The 21,625-nt window shown below is 38.2% G+C and overlaps 1 protein-coding gene across 2 annotated transcripts in view; it reads right to left on the reverse strand.

Moving 5' to 3' along the window:
- Positions 1–525: 525 nt before the first annotated feature.
- Positions 526–21,625, reverse strand: part of mthfd1l (methylenetetrahydrofolate dehydrogenase (NADP+ dependent) 1 like) — a 32,851-nt gene continuing 11,751 nt past the window's right edge. The window contains exons 19-28 of one of the 2 annotated variants that reach the window (XM_044106941.1): positions 21,505–21,573; positions 18,700–18,811; positions 15,796–15,935; positions 15,595–15,636; positions 14,223–14,326; positions 13,903–14,080; positions 13,208–13,315; positions 12,957–13,109; positions 2,898–3,004; positions 526–2,255 (exon numbers count right to left, since the gene is read on the reverse strand). In XM_044106941.1, coding sequence (XP_043962876.1) covers positions 2,915–3,004; positions 12,957–13,109; positions 13,208–13,315; positions 13,903–14,080; positions 14,223–14,326; positions 15,595–15,636; positions 15,796–15,935; positions 18,700–18,811; positions 21,505–21,573 — 996 coding nt within the window. In that variant the 3' untranslated portion in view covers positions 526–2,255; positions 2,898–2,914. Of the gene's footprint in view, positions 3,005–12,956; positions 13,110–13,207; positions 13,316–13,902; positions 14,081–14,222; positions 14,327–15,594; positions 15,637–15,795; positions 15,936–18,699; positions 18,812–21,504; positions 21,574–21,625 lie in introns of both variants that reach the window. The other variant, XM_044106940.1, reaches the window with a different exon arrangement.

Consider the following 21,625-nt stretch of genomic DNA (forward strand, 5'->3'; position numbering starts at 1 on the left):
AAACAAACGTTTCCATGAAAAACGACTTCAAATCTCTCATCAGCTCAAAGCAGACAGGCTAAACCCCCTAACTTACTCAGCATGGATTTATGCAACACTGAAAAAAAAAATAAATAAATGACAGGATTCCTGGAGCCGCGGCTGCAGCTTTAACTGCCACATCCTGACGGTTTGAACATAGAGAACAACAGAGAGAGGAGGTGTGGAATGCCAGCTATGCACGCATGTAAAACGACTCCATGTCGCAAACACTTCATAATGACAGATGCTGCGCCCTGCGGTGCTGCTGAGGGGCCCCGGCAGCCAACTTTCAGGCGTGCTTCCAACACCTTAGCAGACAAGCTGGTGTTTGGGTACAGAAGAAATGCTTGGAGAGTCCAAAAGGTTTTAAAAAAAAATAAAATAAAAAGGAGCAGGAAAGAGTTTTTATTTCAGTGCTGAAGCGGTTCCAGCAGCACTATGAGGCAATAAGACGTGAAGAAATAAACAGAACAAGCTGAAAACACAAGTACAAGATTTCTGAGGCAATAAAAGATTTATTAGAAAGGCACTAGTGATTACTGAAAATGTTAAACATACATCTGTTGGAGTAAAACATATTTAACACCATTCCTGCTTTTGAAAGCCATGTTTAAGTCCAATAAACCTGAACAGCCGACTGAGTTAAATTCAACTCGTATAACAGGCTATAAATAAGGGTCCGAGTTCCCACTTCTGCTTAATTTCAGACCCCAAGAAGACATTAATAAGCAAAACTAAATAACAAAGACACTAATATGTAAAAAAAGACAAAAACGAAAGATTTGAATAACAGCCATCACACATACAACAATCATGAACACAATTGTCAAGTTTTAGTTCATCCACGAGCATTGTAGTGAAAATGCAACAGTGTTAGCACCATTAGAAGGACAATGGGAAAAAAAAATATCAAGTAGACTGAAACCAAATCGTAATACTTTGAAACCATCGACAGTCAGTGGCATTAACGCTTATATAGTAAAGTATGAGTATGTGGCATGACTGTAGATTTTTGGCTGTGCAAATAGAGCATAAACCAAGAATTCAAAATACATTTGACTCTTCACAATATGTTGCTTTAACCCTCCTGTTATGATGCGGGTCAAATTGACCCGTTTTAAAGCTTAAAAAGTTTTTTAAAATAGTTGAAAGTTTTTTTGTTTTTTGCATAAAACTATTATTTTAAATAGGTAGACTCTAGATATAAATTTAAAATTTATTCATTTTACACATTTGAACCCGCCTCTACTTTTTACATAGATACTGTTTGGGTCAATTTGATCCGGCAGTCAAGTTGAAGGGTAAAAAAGATTTTTTTTAAAAGTCCAGTTCTATGTTTCCTTGCAGCTATGAACTATATTTCACCACACACAAGCCTACTTTCTCACTATTCCCTTTACTTCACCAAGAAACTGCGAGAAAGCAGATGTTTATGCAGCCTTCGACAGGGACCTCCCTCTGACACTCAGCAGAACTGGAGGAAAACATTAATACTCTCCGCATGACTCACTTGTCTTGATTTGAATCAGCAGGTCAATTTGACCCAGAACAGAATAAGTGTCTCAAGTTCAATTATAAAGACCACCACTTGAAAAACAATTCAAAATGTAATATTAAAAAAAATCTATTTCAAGGATAATTATTTTTTTTGTCTGCTGGTTTTTTATGTCCAAATGAGTAAATTGTCATAATTGATCCTTTAGTTGTGAGAAATACAATACATCATTGCACAAATATTGATTGAAATGGTTAATAATGGAGTTAATAAAAATGTCTTGGAGGAATTTTTTTGGGTTTCTGACACTGTTGGATGATTAAACACTCCACAGGTCAAATTGACCCAGGAACATTATTGCTGTACTGCAGAAACGAACATAGCAGGAGGGTTAACTAAAATAACAAATGATTCCAAGAGCTCCTGTTTGATTTGCTACTCCTGAAGCCACAGTGACAATCTAATTTAAAGCTATTTAGGTGAAATGAGTCTGCAGGATTGTTACCACATTAAGCTTTTATCTGCTCACACTGACTGCCTGTGTAACAGCTTGATTCCTGAGGTATTTTGGTCAATATGTGCTCTCAAATAAAAAAATTAGCCCCATTTGAGCACAAGGCTGTAATGTGTGGCTACTTTAAAAGCTGTGGGAGTGTTGGCCTTTTGAGAAAATGCAAGTCATCACAGCGAGTCAAACGTACAGGGTATAGTAGAGTGTGATGGATCCTGAGAAAAAAACCTAGAAACACAAAGAAACAAAATGTAGCAAGAAAACCATTCCAGATGAGGCAGGAAAACCTTTTATAAACTGCAAACCTTAATAAAAGTAATAAAATACAAAAAAAAAACTTTACACATTTTGTCAAGTTACAACAATAATCTTGATTTTAAATTGGGACTTTTAGCAAGAGAATAACAGAACAGAGTGAATTGAAAGAAATTAAATGAGCTTTCAAAGTGACTTACAATAATAAATCTGAAAAGTGTTGCAGGCCATCAGGCAAGGCAAAGTTTTTGGTCTGTAAAGTTTTAGCTAATTCAAAGAACAATAATACATTATTTGTCATATGATTCATTTTTCTCAATTTCTTCTGATAGCTCTTAATAAATACATGTAAATGATACAAGGCACACTTTTTCAGACTTTCATTTGTCAAAAAAATTATGAGTTAATTTCTGCCTTACTTTGTGTTGATTAATCACTTAACAGCCCAATTTAACACAATGCTGTCTGAATTTAACGTGGCAAGCCAATAAAAATGTCAAAAGGTTATTAACACTTTTGTAAGACAGAGTAAGAAATGAAATGTAAAGATTTCAGCTGGTTATGACCTGGCAGCTGCTGATTCAGTTAGCTTAAATTGAATGAGACGAAACCTACAGGAATATCTATGTTGATCAGAAAAGGCCGGTGATCTCCTCCGTTTCAGGATCAAGGTCTATGTCATAGAAACAGGGGCGGGTGGGCAGGCCGGGCATTGTGCTCATCTGAAAAAAAAAAAAAAGCAACATCAAGTTTTTCACTATTATTGTTTACTGCTCCAAACTGAACACATTTATTTTGAGCCGCTTTAAAGGTGATATAACAATACTATAGGAAGGAAACTCTTGATAGTTTGAGTTGACAAAAAACCTTCAGACTTCATTTTCTGGAAAAATTCATGAATATGTCAGTGAGGTTAAAATTAAAGAAGGCTACAATATACATAATAATAAAAGCCATAAATTAAGACTATTCACCACAACACAGCTGTTGGAAACTACAATATTCAACATCAAGTCCTGATAATTAGACTGGGATCAACCCCCACAAGTCCAATAACAACAATCTGGACTCATTTAACTGAACATCAACAGTGTAGAAAATGGGAGCCTTGTTCTTAAAGAGGTTAAGAGGGCTGCCTTAAAGTAGGAGGCCGAGATAAGAAAAAAAAAAAAAAGAACATAAAAAAGCCATTAGCTAACATAAAAGATACAAGTTTACTGCTTAGCAAACTGCACATATTTTAAAACATAATCTGAAAACTTTAAGAATAAAGCAACATCTAAAGACTTATACATTTTTACAGCATTAATCAAAACATAAAGTCAGTTTAAATTACAGAAGAACGCTCCAAAAACAACAAAATGGTCTCGGGATGTTACTGGAAAGACAAGAACAGCAGAAAAACATTAAAATTATTTAACACTACCACTCTATTCTGTGACGCAATGAAGTTACATAATGGACAGAGGAAACTGGAAACAATAGCAAAACTTAGACTAATATTACTAAAGATGTGACTACATGTCTGCATTGAATGGATAAAGTCTAATCATATCTGAAACATGGTGGGTTTACTTCAAAATAAAAAACATCCAGCTCCAAGCTCAAAAATGAGTAAATCTTAGTAATCCTACACACTTTTTTATTTCCACTGAAACAATTGTGAGAACAGCCATTCATCTAGACCAGAATATTTTTTCTCAATAATCATCAAAACAGTTTTCTCAAGCTGACCTCAGTGAAACTACAAAGCAAGGTTTCTGCTGGTTTATGAGTCAACTTTAATGTTGAGACATTTTAAGAACCTTAACATTTAAATTTAAGGCCTGTGAGAATCACAGTTAAACTTTATTTACTTGATGTCTAAAGTGTAACGTATTGAATAACTTAGGTTGACAAAGTTTTAGCTAACCGTTAATTATTTTTTCCTCACACATTTTTGGGATCGGACTTTATTGCTCTTGCATCTATGTTGAGTAACTTGTCCACCATTTCAAAGTAAACACACATTTGGCAATATGGTCAATTTTCCCTGGTCTTCAGCCATGGGTATTTTTCTGTTTTTTCTCCCAGAATATTCAATGCTTGAAAGCCGAGTTGTCCAGGGAAGGTGTGGAGCAGCAGCTGGCATCCAGATGTTACTGATGGTGTCGTTTTTACCCCTAACCGTTATTGACAACATCTTTTAGCCAACTGTTGAATTCCCTATTTTCAAGTCAGACCTTGTTGAAGATATGCTTTCTCATGACAGAGATGCTGCTTGTGGGTCATGTAACATGAACATTTTGATTTTAATTATTTAAACAAGCTGTAAGTGTTTTCAGAAGAGAATATAATCTCTGGCCTTGCAGCTTTGTTACAAAATAGTAACACGAAAAGTCCTCGGAACTACAACAGCTGATGAAATTAAGGCACATACAACAAAGTTTTTATCATCTGGAACTATTTTAACAATGAAAAATTGAGAATAAGAAATGCATGACAATTTAGGGGCAGTGCAAAAAAGAAAAATAATGAGATGCTGAGGAAACTAATCAAATTAGTGACATCACTGGGAACCAGTCATGTGAATGGAGACTCACAAGATGCCAGTTTCATGTACTGTAACTAAATTAAGTAAACTGAACACAAATTGAGTCACAATTTGTTCTCAAGTTCATCTTAAACACTTTTCCTGTCTGGAAAGTCAGATCATCCAGTCCACAGACAACAGCAAATCATCTTGCTCATTAGACAGGCAGGGACATTCTTTGCATGCCTCCTTTCTACTGACCCAAAGGCAGTTTTATGGGCCCATTAGTGGAAATGAGACAGGAGGAAGTGAGCGGCGAGTTTCCTGTCTGAGGAAGCGCAGGACGAAGAGAAAACCAAAAGGGACAAAGCAGGGTGGACATGTATACACAATGTAACACAGCGGATGTGGACTGCCAACGCCTGCTCCGGCTGACGGTTGTGTTTCAGCTGTCCGACATCCTAAAAACTCCAGAAATGATAGTAGATGACTCAATTGATGAGTAATGAGATTCTGCTAAAGGAGCCTTGTCATCCAAACGTAATTAAAAGATTTACAGTAATGAGGAAATGAGAAATGTAACTGTTGTGTCTCTCCCAACAGTTACAGGTCTGTATGAGACTGCCATTGGGTAACAACCCAGAGTAAAACTACTAAAGTAATTATAGAAATATTTGTTCTTTTTTTTTTTTTTAGAAAATATCAGTATTCACTCCATAACTGCAAAACTCAACTGTAAATATTTTCTTATGATCAAATAAAGCTTGAAACTACTCATCTGCTTTGGAATCTTATCAAATATCTTTAATCTATTAGGTTGTTTTGAACAAAAGGTTGATCGGTTTTGACAGAACATACTCAAACTAAATCAGCATTTGTCATAAGAGCCCAGTAACTTCCTGTACTTTATTAAATAAATAAATACTGTAAAAACCCTGATATGCTGGGGTCCTGCTCACTGAACCGTTATTGTTTATCTATGCTGCTTAATGATCAGACATAAAGGTCAAAGTGAGGTAAATGATTTTGATTTGACAAATTACCACAAGGATAAGTTATTATCAAAAATAAATCTCAAAAAATTGATTCATTGGATTGTGTATTTTACTAGAGGTACTTGAATGCATCATCAATGCCTGTCACCATGTGTTTTAGTTGGAAACTTCTACAGAGTTTCCACCTGATTGAAACTTGACAATGCCACTTATTTTTGTACCACATTTATTCAGTGAGCTGAAAAGGACTAAGAAATTTTATATCACAAGAAAATAAATAGTTTTGGCATATTTTTGGCTTCCATCTCTATCTGCATTTAACACAGCCTTTTACCACCATCTACTTTTAAAACTAATGTAGTTTATTATTCTAATACATGGTAATTATTAGCATAATTCATGGCATTACCAAATTAAAAACCCCATAGAATGTCTTCCACTGATGTGCCATTCATTTACCTAAATAAAAGATATGTGGATGACAGACCTTCATGTCAGAACTAAACACTTAAGTTCAACCTTCTTGTCCTGTCAGCAAATTTAAATATCAAAGGACTCAGATATGCGAAGCCGAAGGTTTTTTTCAACCTTCAAAGCAACAAAAGATGAGTTGTTCTGCCAGTCCCCCTTCTCAAGCCCGAGAACAAGTTGGCACTTGCAGAAACACATAACACGCCGTGGCTAAAGTTGGAAACCCCACTCTGCTAAATAAGTTGCTTCATTATCCGCAGACACAATGTGCCTTTGTGGGGAAAAACCCTGCAGGACACAGTGTAGCTGGATTCTACCCCACAGCGATCTTGGAGAAGAGTCAGTCAACAGCAAAACAGTTTCTGAAGAGGTGAACGGATCATGAACTGAAATTGATCCACTGTACGATGATGAGCTCCAACTTTTCCTAATCCCTGCACTAATTTATATTGACTAAACATAGCAGCCAACTACAAATGAAGCTATTGTTTTATATCTGCTGTCTTTTATGTGTTTGTTTATGTTTTTAAATCTGTTAAATCAGTTTGGAGCATTTAGATCGGCGGTTTTCAAAGTGTGAGGCGCGCCTCCCCTGGGGGGCGCCAGAGCACTTTAGGGGAGGCGCGGTGCGAGGGAAAAAGTAAACCGGAAAAGCTATCTGCTTGCTGTCTACTGATGTGAGAAAGCGTCTTTTCGCACGATCAACTCTGTGGATTTAGGAAAAAGTTGGTAGTGGGGTGCGCGTGTGGAGCGGGAATCAGTGGAAATGTTTCCCGAGGATGTTTTGGCCAGTGATGTCAGTAACGTTACTGACGTCGGACCACTTTTTTCTGTAACGAGTAATCTAACGCGTTGATATTTCAAATCCAGTAGTCAGACTACATTTACTTATCAAAATCATTTTTGCGTTACTGTGCGTTACTATCTTCTTTTGTTATTTAATCGTATTTCCTCTACTCGTCTTGTTGAGTGACCGACGTCTCTATGCAACAGAAATGTAAACAATGGAGGGAGATGCGCATTTTGTTGGTGGAAAAACTGGAACTATTTTCAGTTTCTGTCGCCAAGTCCGATTATTATAAGCGGCTTTGGCTTCATTTTTTAAAAGTCGCTTGCAAATTTAATGAGTGGCGGGTTGCGCCTTTTTGGGCTTGTTTTTGAACGTGAAGTTGCTCATTTGGGCTTGGAAATAAGCAGAGACTCATAATAAGTCCCAGAATTTGTCCGTCATTAAGGGAGTCTTACTCAGTCTCTCCCTGTCCATCATTTCCCGGATGATCCGTCCCGCTGTGTCTTTGTTAATGTCAAGTTAATATATTACCTCTGAATGACGTCGAACTTCACGTTGCGCTCCAGAAAACTGCAAACATTGAAACCGATATGAACAGCGCAATAAACGTGAAAACAGCCACAAATAAAAGTGTCCGTAGTTGGCAATAATTATAATGGCAAGTTAGCACCGTTATAATTATTAATATTACGATAAGTGTCGCAGCCATCTGAGCTGTGGAGCTGCGGAGGAGCTCTGTGCGCTGCGACATCAAACTCAGGGGCGTAACGCAGAATCTGGAGGCTGGGGGGAGGGGGGCTTTAAAATCCTTCTTTGAGTTTTCCAGACAACAGTGGACCACACAAATTACTCATGTTTTTTTATTTTTTGTACAATCTCCTCTTCAGTTCAACCTTATCAGTGGAGACACATTGTTGATGTTGCCATTATAAAATAACTTACAATTAAGTTTTGGCAAAGCTCAATGTGATTTTCACAGGAGGCAGAGCGTTGTTGTTAGCAGCTGGTGAAAGTAACTAAAAAGTTACTTTTAATCTAACTAAGTTACTTTTTCAAGGAGTAATCAGTAGTCCGATTAAAGTTACTTTTTCAAAGTAACTATGCCATCACTGGTTTTGGCCAGAGCGGGGCTGAAGGTGGAGTTTTTACAAATTCACCCCACTCCATCCCCCTCCACAGGGGGTTGGGGGGGCGCAGAAGGCATTGTGCTCCTTGAAGGGGGGCTCACCCTTTCATACTTTGAAAACCCCTGATTTAGATAATCCAGCCTTAAACAGGTCTGTTAATTTCCCAACACCACAGAGATTCATTGTTCTGTTTGCTACTCCTCCGACATATCTGAAGAATGACATCAGGATGATTCTTCACCCAGTCAAAAGCCCCCATCCTTCCTTTGTAATAGAATGCACCAGTACTTCCACACATTCTATTCCACCTTTTCCAGTCAGCTCCCTTCAAAAGCTTTAAGTCTTTTTTTAAAACTTGGTGCCAAATACAGCAAATATTTCATTCCTGCTCACTTCTAACACTTTGAATGTTGATATTCTTGAAACAGATTCAAAGGTGACCTACTATGTTTCTCTGGGCTATAGAAAAGATGTTCATTACATTCTTTTCACAAAATCATTGTTAGATAGTGAGATTTTAATCTGCTCAGTTCTGCCTATTTTGAGCTCTTTTCAGAATGTGCTGTTGTTTTAGGGCACATATGTCAGAGTCAAGGCCCGCGGGCCACATCCGGCCCGCGAGAAGATTTTTTACGGCCCCTGGGATGCTCTTGATTTATTATTAGAACCGGCCCGCAGACCGCAGCAAGCCGGCACCCCGTCTGAAAAAAAAAAATATCTTCCTTATTTGAACTGTAAGTAGTTCTTTAAATGTTCTGTGAGATGATGTACTTACCCATGTATCCATAACAACCGGAACTTTCAATATCCACCAAGTTATTGCCGAAATATACCGTCTATTAAACGAGTGCCCCCCGGATTAATTACACTCTTTGCAGCTGCGAAGTTACCGTATTAACCCGATACTTGCTGGAAAGTGCAACGTCTCCCCTTTCAGAAACCGTTAAAATTTTTCCACTTAGCGCTACGTGTGGCGGAATTACGGTACTGCAAATTTAGATGTGTCGCTGGCGACACGTCCGGTCTAGAAGGGTTATTAGCACAGCAGTCGTCAGCATAACTGTAAAATTAACTTTCAGATACCCAGGGCCGGATTTAGGAGGATGGGGGCCCCTGGGCTGGAGTCAGGATGGGGGCCCCTGGGCTAGAGTCAGGATGGGGGCCCCTGGGCTAGAGTCAGGATGGGGGCCCCTGGGCTAGAGTCAGTATATAGATATATATCTATATATATCTATATATATAGATATATATCTATATATATATATATATAGATATATATCTATATATATATATATATATATATATATATATATATATATATATATATATATATTGTATATATATATATATATATATATAAAAATATATATATATATATATATATATTTATATATATTTTGTTTTTAGAGGATGAACAGAAAATGACCGAACAGTAAGTTTTGACAACTTACAACTTTAATAAGCCAGTTGTCACAAACTACAAACAACTCTGAACTCTTTTCTAGAAAGACTAAACCACATGTTGGGGTTGAAACTAGAATATGATGCTTGCATCACAAAATAAAATCACTGAATAGTTATTGTTGCCTGGACTTCAACACAAACTATAAAACAGATTGAGTGCAAGAAATGCAATGCTCAAATATACTTTTACAAAGCAAAGCGAGTAAAACAATATTTATACAAATATCCCCAGCATTTACAAGTTCATATAAGTACAAGTGGAATATATCAAAACTCAAACTTTTTCTTTGGTTTTAAAGTTCTTGGTAAATAGTGGAGGAAATAAATGTCAAAAAAGTGCTTCTCTGCCAGTCAGACAGAACATGGATATAAACAATATCTTCTGGAAAAAAGAGATCAGGCATACTGTAGTTTTCAGAAAATATCCTGACCCAGGTAAGTCCAAAGTGCTGCCCTCTGAAGGATTTTTTAAAGTTTAGGCATTTGCGTTCAGTTGCGTGCTTCCAGTCACTGAAACCAGTTTCAAAGTTTGACTGAGTATTAGCATTGCTGAAAATGCGGCATGCAAAACAAAATGCAGCTCCGGTGGATGGAGAGTAGAGCAGCCACGGTCTTTCGATGTACTCACCGACCATTTAACATCTTGCTTTTAAAGTGAAATTTGGAGAAGTGACGCTTTTGATGCTTGTACACCCGTTCTGATGCTTGAAAGCCAACATTCATATTTTGACAGCTCTCCGGTCTTCGCTCAGCCCAGTAAGCTCGCACGGACTCGTCAATTTCCCCCCAATGCGCCGCATCGGTACTGTACGGATCCACAGTCGTCTTTCCATCTGCGGAAGAAGATCCCGCTTCCACCAACTCTGACTCCACAGACGCCAGTCCAGCCACCGACTCAGTCACGGTTATAGGTTCTGGCGGGATCTTAGTGCCGGTGTTAGCATAGCTAAGGGTTTGAGGAGCGGGGGATAATGATGTTTCTGCTCCATCTCCGCTAACAGGTTTAAAAAAAGCCTGTCAGTTTAGGCATTTTGTTTGTCGCCTCTTTGGCGCGATGCTCTTTTTCTTTTCTCTTCCTTCTTTTCTGCGCTCCGCTGTCATATTTCCTGTTGTCCGCCATTGTAAAATAATATTCCCTTGACGCTCCTCCTCCCCAATGCGTAAGATGCGTCAAAAGTGGACCAATAACAAGCAAGCATTCAAGATGGACGTTTGCCAGAACAAATGGGAACATTTTTCATCGGTGCTGTCAAAGTCATGGTAGTCATTGATTAAATTCTGACACTATCCATTCACAAAAATATAAAACATCCTTCGGGGCCCCCGAAATGCCGGGGCCCCGGGCTACAGCCCCGGTAAGCCCCTGCTAAAATCCGGCCCAGCAGATACCAATCAAAAATGGCAAAAAGGAAGGTGGACACTGAGAACCGGGAGTTTCAAACAAGGTGGGAGTTGGAGTCTATATGTTCACGGAGGTAGCTGGAAAACCTGTGTGTCTTCTGTGTGGAGAAAGTGTGGCGGTACTGAAAGAGTATAATCTGAGACGACATTATGAAACGAAACACGTGGACAAAAACAAGAATATGGACATGGAACAAAGGCTACAGAAGGCCGAGGAATTAAAACGAGGCCTCAAATCTCGACAGGCTCTGTTCAAAAAAGCCAAATCACAAGGCCAGGCTGAAAATATTTCAGTTGTGTCTGTTGAAAATTAAAGATTACTGACAGAGCCATAAGAAAATATTGCTTTATTTATCTGATCATATTGGAATATATTTGTTAGGTTTTCAGTAGGTTCAATTAGGTTCACTAGACTATATGCGTCATTTAAAAAAATTTCAACGAACATTCGATCAGTCCGGCCCTCGGCTTGTAGCTAAATTTTTTATTCGGCCCTCTGTCCATTTGACTTTGACACCCCTGTTTTAGGGCCTCTGTCACTTTAAATAAGTGGCTGCTGACCACGCCCATCAATTAAAAAATCAAGTGGTTTCTGGATGGTAAGTCAACAACAAAATACTTATCTTTTCCAGCAGCCATTGTACAGTGGCTCCAGCGGTAAAACCAGATGACCAAACATGTTAGAGCTCAGTTTGGGTTGCTAGGTAACAATACAGAGGTTTTTGAAAAGACAATTTTTCCAAATCCCAAGGAATATTAACATTTCCAAAAATGCATAGATGCTTTTTTTTTTTTTTAAGCGCTTGGGCTGTTTTTAGAAGCAGATGATATCCCAATGGAAATATAAAAACATGCAAAAAAGTTAATTTGGGCATTTTAAAAAGGACACTATCCTTCAAGACGGAAGCCTTCGACAACAATCTGATACCAGTCAGCTGAGGAGTTCAGAGAACAGATCAGAGATTCCCTCTCTGAGTAAGAAGTCAAAGTTTAAGTGTTGTCACCGTGTGAGCGAAAGATCAAAGAACAGCTAGGAAGAGGGGATGGATGCCAGCAACGTTGTTGCTCAGCATAGCCAGCGGTTGACTTCTACGCCCCCAACTATCCAAACCGGACCCTAAGGGCACGCTGGTGAAACAGCGGGAGGTGAAAAACGCAGGAAGCAACTTCCTTCCTGCTCGGCCCATCGATGGCCAAGGGGCTCCACCCAGCAAATGGTTCCTCAAAACAATAATACAACAAGCAGAAATAGTAGAAATGATTAGAAAAACAAAAATTGCTTGGTGATGAACTTAGAAATGATGGGAAGAAGGGGGGAAAATAAATTCAGATTGTGAGACTATATAAGACCCTAATCTATAATTTCTTACTGAACTAACATCAAGCAGCCACATGTAACCATTAGGTCAAATGTCAAAGTTGGATTGCAGCAAATAATAAAAAAAGATCATCTCAGCGTCCTTAGCAAGAAGCAGGCATCTATAGTAGCTTAAGCCAAGATTCACTTCAAACTTAACCATTTTAAACTTGCTTTTAACGTTCTGATTTATGAAAGTTATTTGTACAGCGGTCAGGCTTTAAATATGGAAGCTGCAAACGCCACAGACTAGACTGATGATTAGGTGGAGAGAAAGATAGATATGGATGAACGGCTAAATGGATAGCCAAGTGAAGCAATAAATGCATAGATGGACACATGAATAAATAACAGATGAGCAGAAAAAGACAGGGAGGGCTGACCGGAGGGGCAGGCAGAAATGATGGACGGGTGGATGGATGACCTTATTTCTGTAAAACCCTTAAGGACATAATTTGAAATCCTATTATATCAGCCATTTGCCAGGGATAAAATTTAGTTGTCAAAGGTGTGTCTGACTAGTTTTATCATCTAAATCCTTCCAACAGCCCACTTACCGTTCCCACCAGTGGGTAAATGAAGCCTGCGCCGATGCTTGCACGGACATCTCTGATTGGCAGAATAAATCCAGTGGGTGTGCCCTTCTTGTCAGGCATGTGAGATAGGGAGAGATGAGTCTTGGCCATGCAGATGGGTAAAGATCCATAACCCTAAATGCAAGAAAGAAAGGGTTAAACAGTACGAGTGAGGGTTGCTACATGATTCCTGTCACTGTGTCAGTCTGTTATTACAGCAGCAGTGATCTCACTTGTTGATTGTAGTAATCTATTTTGCTGCTGGCCTCTGGAGTCAGATCAATGTCCTCAGCTCCATACACCTTCTGGGCTATTGTTCTGATCTTCTCCAGGATCGGCATCTGTGGGAAAGGGAGCACGTCAGCAAAAGGTGGATACACACACACACACAGAAAAGTCCAAGGGAGGAGGGGAGCTTAGATCAAGTAAATAGAGTACACATCTGTATGGAATTAACGTCAAAAAAAGGTTGAGGGAATAAAGTCAATGCTTTTGTAGCAAAATACACATTCAGAGCAATGAAAAAGAACACGACTAAGCCATGAGGTTCAAAGGCAATGCCATGAAAAAGACTACGTCTAAAATAAAATGTTTTCAGAATCCATCAGTGATGAACTGAGGGACACAACTTTAGGCCTGAATAATGCAAACTAATCTTTTAGCTTATCTAAGAGTTTGAACTCAGTGTTCACTGTTGTACTCTTGCAAAGGGAGATAAGCTTACTCTAAATGGGCAAGTCGAGTTAATTTAAGTCACATTTACTCAATCTGATTAACTCAAAACAGCTGATTCTTTTTGTACATCCACAGTGTTTGGAGGAAACAAATAAATAAACATTAGGTATAAACAGTATCCAAAAATAGGCAAATAAAACATGAAAGTATTGCAGTGTAATACAACAAAATGTTAAATTACAGCTGTGTTCACCTCAGTATTATACAGGAACTGGAAATTTGTGGGTCTGCCAGCTGCCTCTTTCACCGCCATGGCCAGCTCTAGAGAGCCCCGCCCACCCTGCGACCAGTGCCGACACGGCACTGCGTCAGAAGCACCACACTCCTTGGCGAGCTGACACACTAGGTCAATCTCTGCCTGAGTGTCTGTCCTGAGAGATCACAGTGGAGACATTGTGAGACATGAATGATGTGAGGACGTACAATGAATAAAGCAGAAATAATGTTTTTTGTACTAAATAATGCAATAAATGACAAACATTGGTAGTTCTGGATTTCTAAAGTTTGTCTTACTTGAAAACGTTTAGTGCCACCACTACAGGAACCCCAAAGAGGTGAGCATTCTGGATTTGTTTCTTAAGATTGCTATGGCAACCACCTGCAACAAGGCTCAGGTTCTACAAGAAAAAAACCCAAACAACTCAGAAATTAAAAAAATAGATGTTATTTTTATCTAAAATACTTTTTCATTAGTATTAAAGCCGTTTTCTTTTTGTCACTTTGGGACAACTAGTTCTATTGGGACGGTATATGATAAAAAGTAGTATACAACTGAAGAAAAAGGAAAAAAAGAATTTCTTTTTCTCCAAATAAAAATACATACAAGCTCTATTACAATGGTTCCCATAATACTGATTATCAAGTTGGGTTGTAACTGGTAAATTAAACTGGAAAGAGATAAGTTGGTCTCTCACACAGGAAATTTGCAATTTCAGAGGAAGTTAAGCTTAAATGCCGTTATTTCCTGTTCAACAATTTAGCTGGGAAGCCAAAACAAATTTACTTTACTTTATAAGGCTTTTTAAATGGTCACTTTTAAATTTATTTAGGGATATTAAGATTTATTCTGTCATACTTACTCTGGTAATGAAGTCTGATAAAATATTCCACTCTGTACCATCTGTTATCCTGTCATTGTCCTCTATCCCAAAATGGGAGCTTCTCCAAAGGAAAATGAATTGACTGCATATAGAAATATAGTCTTGGACTAGGCGTGTGCATGTGTGTGTTTCCCCGAGTCCCTGCAGACTTTTGTAACCATGTCCATACAAGTCCAATTAATGCACGTCCCTGGTTCTATTTTTCTCTGTACTTCTGGTTTTTATTCCAAGAGTCATAATTAACTTACACTGTGTGATTATTTACACAGCTGAATCAGCCCCAGAGTCCAGGGATTCTGGCCAGGTATCAATAAACACACACACTGCACACACAAACAGAATCACACCTCTCTTCAGCTGTGGCTCACATACCAGGAAACCACAAACTAATGTTCTGTTTGAGCTGATAATCAAATAACCATGTTCTTGCTTATCTGCTCTTACAGGTGGAGCTCCAACTGTGGCTGAAAACAAAGCCGCAGCAACAAAGCATGTTAGCTCAGTACAACTATAAAACTTATGGCGGCACTCTAATTTCATATAATGTCATCTCATGCCTGTTCCATGTACAGCCTTTTTAAGTGCCTTTAATTGCGATGGTTACATTATGAACTTTTGACTAAATGAAATTAAAAACATCCCAGGCCACTTATTTTCATTTGATTAGAAGCTATGTTCAAAACAACACCTCATATACAGCTCATACAGCTCATATACACTTTCATGTTCATCTAATTTTCTCCATGCTTTATGTTTCTATGCACACTGATATTTTAAGCTCGTACCTCATCGATATACTCTTTGGGAAGAGTAGCACCAGCTGACACCTAAAACACAGCAAAGCAGATAATTGGAAACAGAAAAATTATTGTAATAACTGTCATTGTGCTAGACATTCAACGTGATTAATGAAAAGGAAGGAAACTGATACTATAACATTGTAAGTCTATTACTATAAATGTTCTGGTCATAATGCATAAGCTTACATTTGGGCCACCTCCATGCATCTTCAGCGCTCGAACAGTTGCAACCAGCACCATCACGTTGGGCCTCAAACCTGACGCCCGACATTTGATATTAAAGAATTTCTCCATCCCGATGTCTGCTCCAAACCCAGCTTCAGTCACTGGAGGAAGACACACATGTGTGATAGTAGCACTTTTTCAGCAATATGAACAAAATGAAAATTGAGCAAACAATGTTTAAAGATTGATTGTTTGCACTGAATCACAGCTGCTGAACTGAGAAAAATATTTAAGGTGGATTCTGGGAAAAAAGTTGATTGTGTGACTGTCATCTGTCAATACTGCTTAATGTTCCACCTTCTCCGTTTATTGATAATACTGCAATTTATATACAATATTGTATATAAATCAAAGTTGACCTCAATAAAACAAAACAACAACAAACAGATGAGCTCATCAAGTCTTCACCAAGAGTGCAGAACATTTGGAGAGACAATTTTCTGTCTGAGTACGGTAGTAGTAATGCACCAAGTAATGAATTCAAGCTAAGTGCTTTCTAAAAGACAGAAGGTCTCTAATTTGGACAGCACTGAACCAGGAACCAGAAAGCTAGAAAACAAGAAGTCTACAGGCTTTGCTCAGACGTAGTTTCCTCTTCAGAGTCATTTGAGTGTGTATATATTAAGCGATTAACATTACTTTGTCTAGTGACGTGCATACAGTTTTGATTTGCCTGTTAAGTTTTGATGGAAAGCTGTCAATTTATCCCTACAAGGAAAAAAAACACCCAATAAGTATCTGGAAGCAAGCTCCAAAATATGTAGCTCTTTAAAAGAGTCCTGCTCCCAGACAGAAAATATTTTTAAACATAGCAGATTCATTTGAGCAGATTTTTATCCTTTACAGTAAATTTACAACTTTACTAGCTGTAACGTTAGGCTGTCACTTGATGTCATGAAAAGCATGAAAGCAAAGTTTTAGATTTGACCATAGAGTTGGAATTAAAACAAAGGCTCGTTACAAACAGCACTGCTGCAGATTAAGCAACATTGATACCACCATTAACTGTCTATACATATTTTTCAAAGTAAAACATTAAAGTTGTTTAAAATCTGATCCAGTCTTTCTTGCAATAGCACCTTAAATAAACATTTTTCCAAGCCAATATCTAATTAAAACCTTCATATTTAAAAGATAAATCAATCTGTCTAAGCAGGTAAAAACAGACTCGACATTTTTTTAATACAATCCTTTAGGCAGATTTTTAAACGTGGGAAATTGTCTTGAAAGTAGGAGCCAGGGGTTTTTTGTAGTTTGTAATCCAGACAGCTAATGATATAGGAATCACATCTGGTGTGTGAGATTCCCAGATTTCCACCCTCCTCCCCACAGAGAGCAGCAATTCTTCACGTTAATCCCAGATTCCAAAACACACCACAATAACAAGAAGCATGACATAGCATGACCATAAGTAATATCACTATGATCCCATCAAACATCTGAGGTCACAAAAGGTTCAAGTACTTCCTTCAGGGGGATTTAAAGTGTACAGAAAGTCCCCCACCCACAAAAAAAGACAATAAAAAAAATAAAATAAAAAGAAGAATGGAAGACTCAAGCTAATAAAAATACCTACCATTTATTGGTTAATAATAAAAAAAGGTACAAAAAAAAAAAAAAACTTAAGTCATTTTCTGAAAAAGAAAAAAAAAAAAGAAAAACCTCAGGATCACACAGATTTGACTCTGGGATCTTGGCAAATTTCCTGACCATAGTTCTTAAAATTACGCTAAGGCAGCTTCAGAAGTTAAGAAAAAGCGACTGGCTGCCATCCTCATCAAAACAAGCATTCCTCAAATGGAAAAAGCAAGACAGATTCCCGTTGTTAAGGCTACCATCTTTGCTTAGTATCAAATCATTACGGTCTCACTTGTTTCATGATCCATACTATAACTTGGAGAGAAGAACAAAAGGCTTAAATTTTCTTTACATACGTGAGAAAAGCCCAAACTCTAGCATTATTAAGAACATGTTACACAAATGAATGTCAAAACAGTCCTCTAAAAAATTGTGAGAAATCTTAGGTTGTATATCTTCAATGGCCATGCAAAAGAAAACAAAAACAAAACAAAAAAGTACTTGTGCTTCATTAGCTGAAATAGGTGGAGTTTAACAAAAAAAAAAAAAAAGAGCTGCCTGGGGAGGAAAAACAAGGGAGGTCGAGTTCTTGGCATATCTGAGAGTCAGGTAACAAACACAAGGACAGAGGAGGGGGAATTAAGATAGACAGATGGAAAACAATTGGGGTGGAGAGAAGCTGAAGCCTAAAGGACACAAGAATCCTCAACCTCATGTTGAAAATTCAATTCTCTGCTTACACAAGTGACAGTTTGAATAAATGCAGCATATATCCTTTTATACATAAAGCAATGGTCAAACTCTTATAAATAAACCCTTGAGTAATAACTGCACGTATACTGAATACACCTGGACAACTCAGGCATTCCAAACGTAGTCTGTGTCGCAGCAGGCTAGATATGAACAGATAAAATGTTAAATACTCAAGTGTGCTTCGACATTGAAGGGATTAGTGTGGTTTACTCTAAAGCATTCCTGGGCCTCTTAAGATTATCAACTTGCTTCCTTCCTCTCTGCACAATCTCTTGGTCAGTTTCTTAGAAAGGAGTAGAAGACCAGAGGACGATACTACAGCGGTCCATCAGAGCCACAACCAAAAATCAAGATGGATAAAAGCCAAATGTTGCAACAGCTGAAGTTCATCACTGTGGTCAATCTAAATCCTAAGTCATTATTTCATCCCACCAGCTGTGGTTTTAAACGCAAAGCTCATCTAGTTCTGTTTTCCTTCCTGAGGGCTTGTGGCTGTGCGTTTGCGTGTGTGTGATCTTTCTGTAAGGATCTTACCAACATAGCCATCCCGTCCAACCAACTTCAAAGCCAGCTTGTCTGCCAGCACTGAGGAGCTGCCATGGGCGATGTTGGCAAAGGGCCCAGCATGGACAAACACTGGTGTACCCTACGACAATTAGAGGGGCACACAAACATACAACCGCTTAGAAAACAGTGTAACCCTAGCAACTTCCCAAGCCTGGCTGAAATACCAACAGCTTCTTTCTTTACTAAAAAGAACAATTTTCAGTTATAAAATAGTGGGGTTTGAATTCATGTTGGCTGGCTAAGTGTTTGTCTGACCAGCAGAGACAAGTTAAGAGGTGCTTGACTGGCATGTCAACCAAAGTCTGGGTCCTTACTTCCAAGTGTTGATGCAGATTACTCTCTAAAGATTGAAAACAAACACAAGTTGAAGGAGCGCCTTAAGAGCCAGTTTCTCCTGCTGCTACTTAAATTGAAGTAACTTTCTTTACAGCAATAAACAAAATCCTGAAACAGAATTAAAACATGACTACTGCTCAGTTAGCCTATAAGCATGCTACCAAAAAAGAACAAGGCTTTAAAAAGTAATTAAACAGAAAACATTTTTAAAATCACACTAACTCTGTGGTCTAACGTACATATTTTTGTCTAGACTCTTTGGAAATAAAATGCTGCCCATGAATATTTTTACCTGCTCAGGGCTTTTTATTCTTGACAGATAGTTAATATAGTCTGAAAATTGTTTATTTATCTTATGCTAAAAAACAAATTGTTTTAACATTTTTATGATCTGATCAGTTCCATTACAAAATATGATAACATATTACTGAAATAAAATATATTTGTCGCATATTATACGTCTGCAAAGTACAAAAAAAAAATGCAATAAAAAACCGCCAAAGAAAAAAACAAACTCTTTAGCCACAAGAATGTTATAAGTAGAAAGCTCTGAATAACCCTCACAGATCCTCAAGTTTATAGCTGGCTTTCACAAATGCATGAATGACTGAAGACAATTGCTATTCTTCAAGAACAAAATACCAACACAATCATGCTGGACTCTAAAAAGGCGACAACTTTGTGACTAAAAAAAACCCCCTGAAAGCCAGCTGACCTATTGTTACACTGAATGTGGGTTCCTTAAGAGAGGAAAAAGGAAGGATGGGACAGCCTAATATGATTTTCTAAGGCTTTGTTTGCATACTTCTGTGCTGCCTGCATAAACAGTCTTTCCTCAGAGGAGCAAATCTGGGTGAAACAAGGCTCTGGGAAAAGCTGCCAATTGTTTTTTTGTTTTTTTTGAGCAGTTGAGAAAGTTGCATGAATCAGATCCGCATTTACTGTAGGAGGAAATTAAGTGCACAGTTGGAAAATTATTTTATTCCATGCCTGTCATTCATGATTTCAACATAAATGTAAATGTCAAACAACCGGAATAATGTTCGTTTGCAACCCCTGAACTTTCACCCTTTCCACCTCTTTCAGGAGATGCATCAGCGACGGCAGAGTGATGAAAGCCCAGAGTGTCAAATCCCCATATGTTGAATGGGATAATGAAGGCCGGAAAGGAAGATCAACATAACAGGAACATTGAGATCATGTCAATATTTCCTCATTTTGAGCATCATACCAGCTGCAAAATCATGCACAACTTCTGTAACCTTTGACATGAGGCAACATCAGAACTCGAGAGGCTCAGTTTATGCTACGCTCTCCAGTCTCCCCCTCAGGAAAGATGCCTGGAGTTGTTTTCTGAAACCCCATGGAGAGAGGATGTTTGGAAAACCTCAAAGAATGGCTGAGGTCTGCTAAACAGACACGTACACAGGGAGTAGGTAAAAAAAAAAAAAGAAATCTCTTCTCATCATGCTTAGTCTCTTTTAGACACCATCAATCTGATATAAAGACAAGTTCACTAGTTCACTGTTCACTAGTTTCATGAGTGAATCTGTGTTCACCACCAGCAGAAGTCAAGAGGGCAAAAAGGGGAATAATTGGTCAAGTTCGGTGGAAAGTTCTCATGCAGCTCTGAGGTCCAGTTGGTCCTGATACCAGCTCTCTGACCAGAATCACAGGAAGCCCACACAGGAAATGGTTTCACACAGCAGGGCCGTAGAGCTTCCTCCAAAAACAAAAACCCAAAGAGTAACAAAATCTTTGCTCCATACAAAGCCCCCCTTCCCCTCACACACTCAGAATACACAGTATGTGTGACGAGCTCTGTTTATTTTTTCCACTTGGAAGATGTGATCAAACTTCTTGTTCAACAAGGAACAAATAAACAAAAAAAAGTCAGTTTAAGTTAAAAAAAAGAAAAAAGAAACAAAAAAGCAAGATGATGCATGAGTTTTAACATTGAACATTTCAGTTTTATATTAGTCCAAGTAAACAAAGAAAAAAACATTGTGCAGCATTTTTCAGCCTGAAACAAAGAGTTTACATCCAAGTGTGTTATCTGTTCATCTAGTTATCAAAGCATAAGTTAAAAATAGTCGTCACTTCTGTAGGGTTAGAAACTTTCATTCATTGTACATTATGCCTACATATAAATGCAGTCATGAGTAAACAGTTGGGATACCCACTACATTTATTCCACCTTAAAAGTCTTTCAGGTTGGAAGGTCTCTTTGCCATCACCCTCATCATTAGCTTTATTCCTGTGTTCTAAGTCAGGACTCTGCCCGGGCCACGCAAAAACTTGAATATTTCTTCGGTTTTGAAGAAACAGGTTTGTCACATTTAAGGAGTAGGAGTACGAATAGTTAACATTTTGTGCTTAACTACACATGCACATGAAGAAATTCAATTGATAAATGAGATTATGCGTTTTTCTCACCTCCAGGGTCTGCATCAGTGTGGGCTTGATAGCATCTTTCATTAGCACTGTAAGTGCACCACTTACACCCTGTCAGACAAGAAAAAAAGAAAAATGAGGATAGCTGTTGGAAACAAAGACT

This window comes from Gambusia affinis, linkage group LG22 (assembly GCF_019740435.1).
Source record: "Gambusia affinis linkage group LG22, SWU_Gaff_1.0, whole genome shotgun sequence".
Taxonomy (NCBI): domain Eukaryota; kingdom Metazoa; phylum Chordata; class Actinopteri; order Cyprinodontiformes; family Poeciliidae; genus Gambusia; species Gambusia affinis.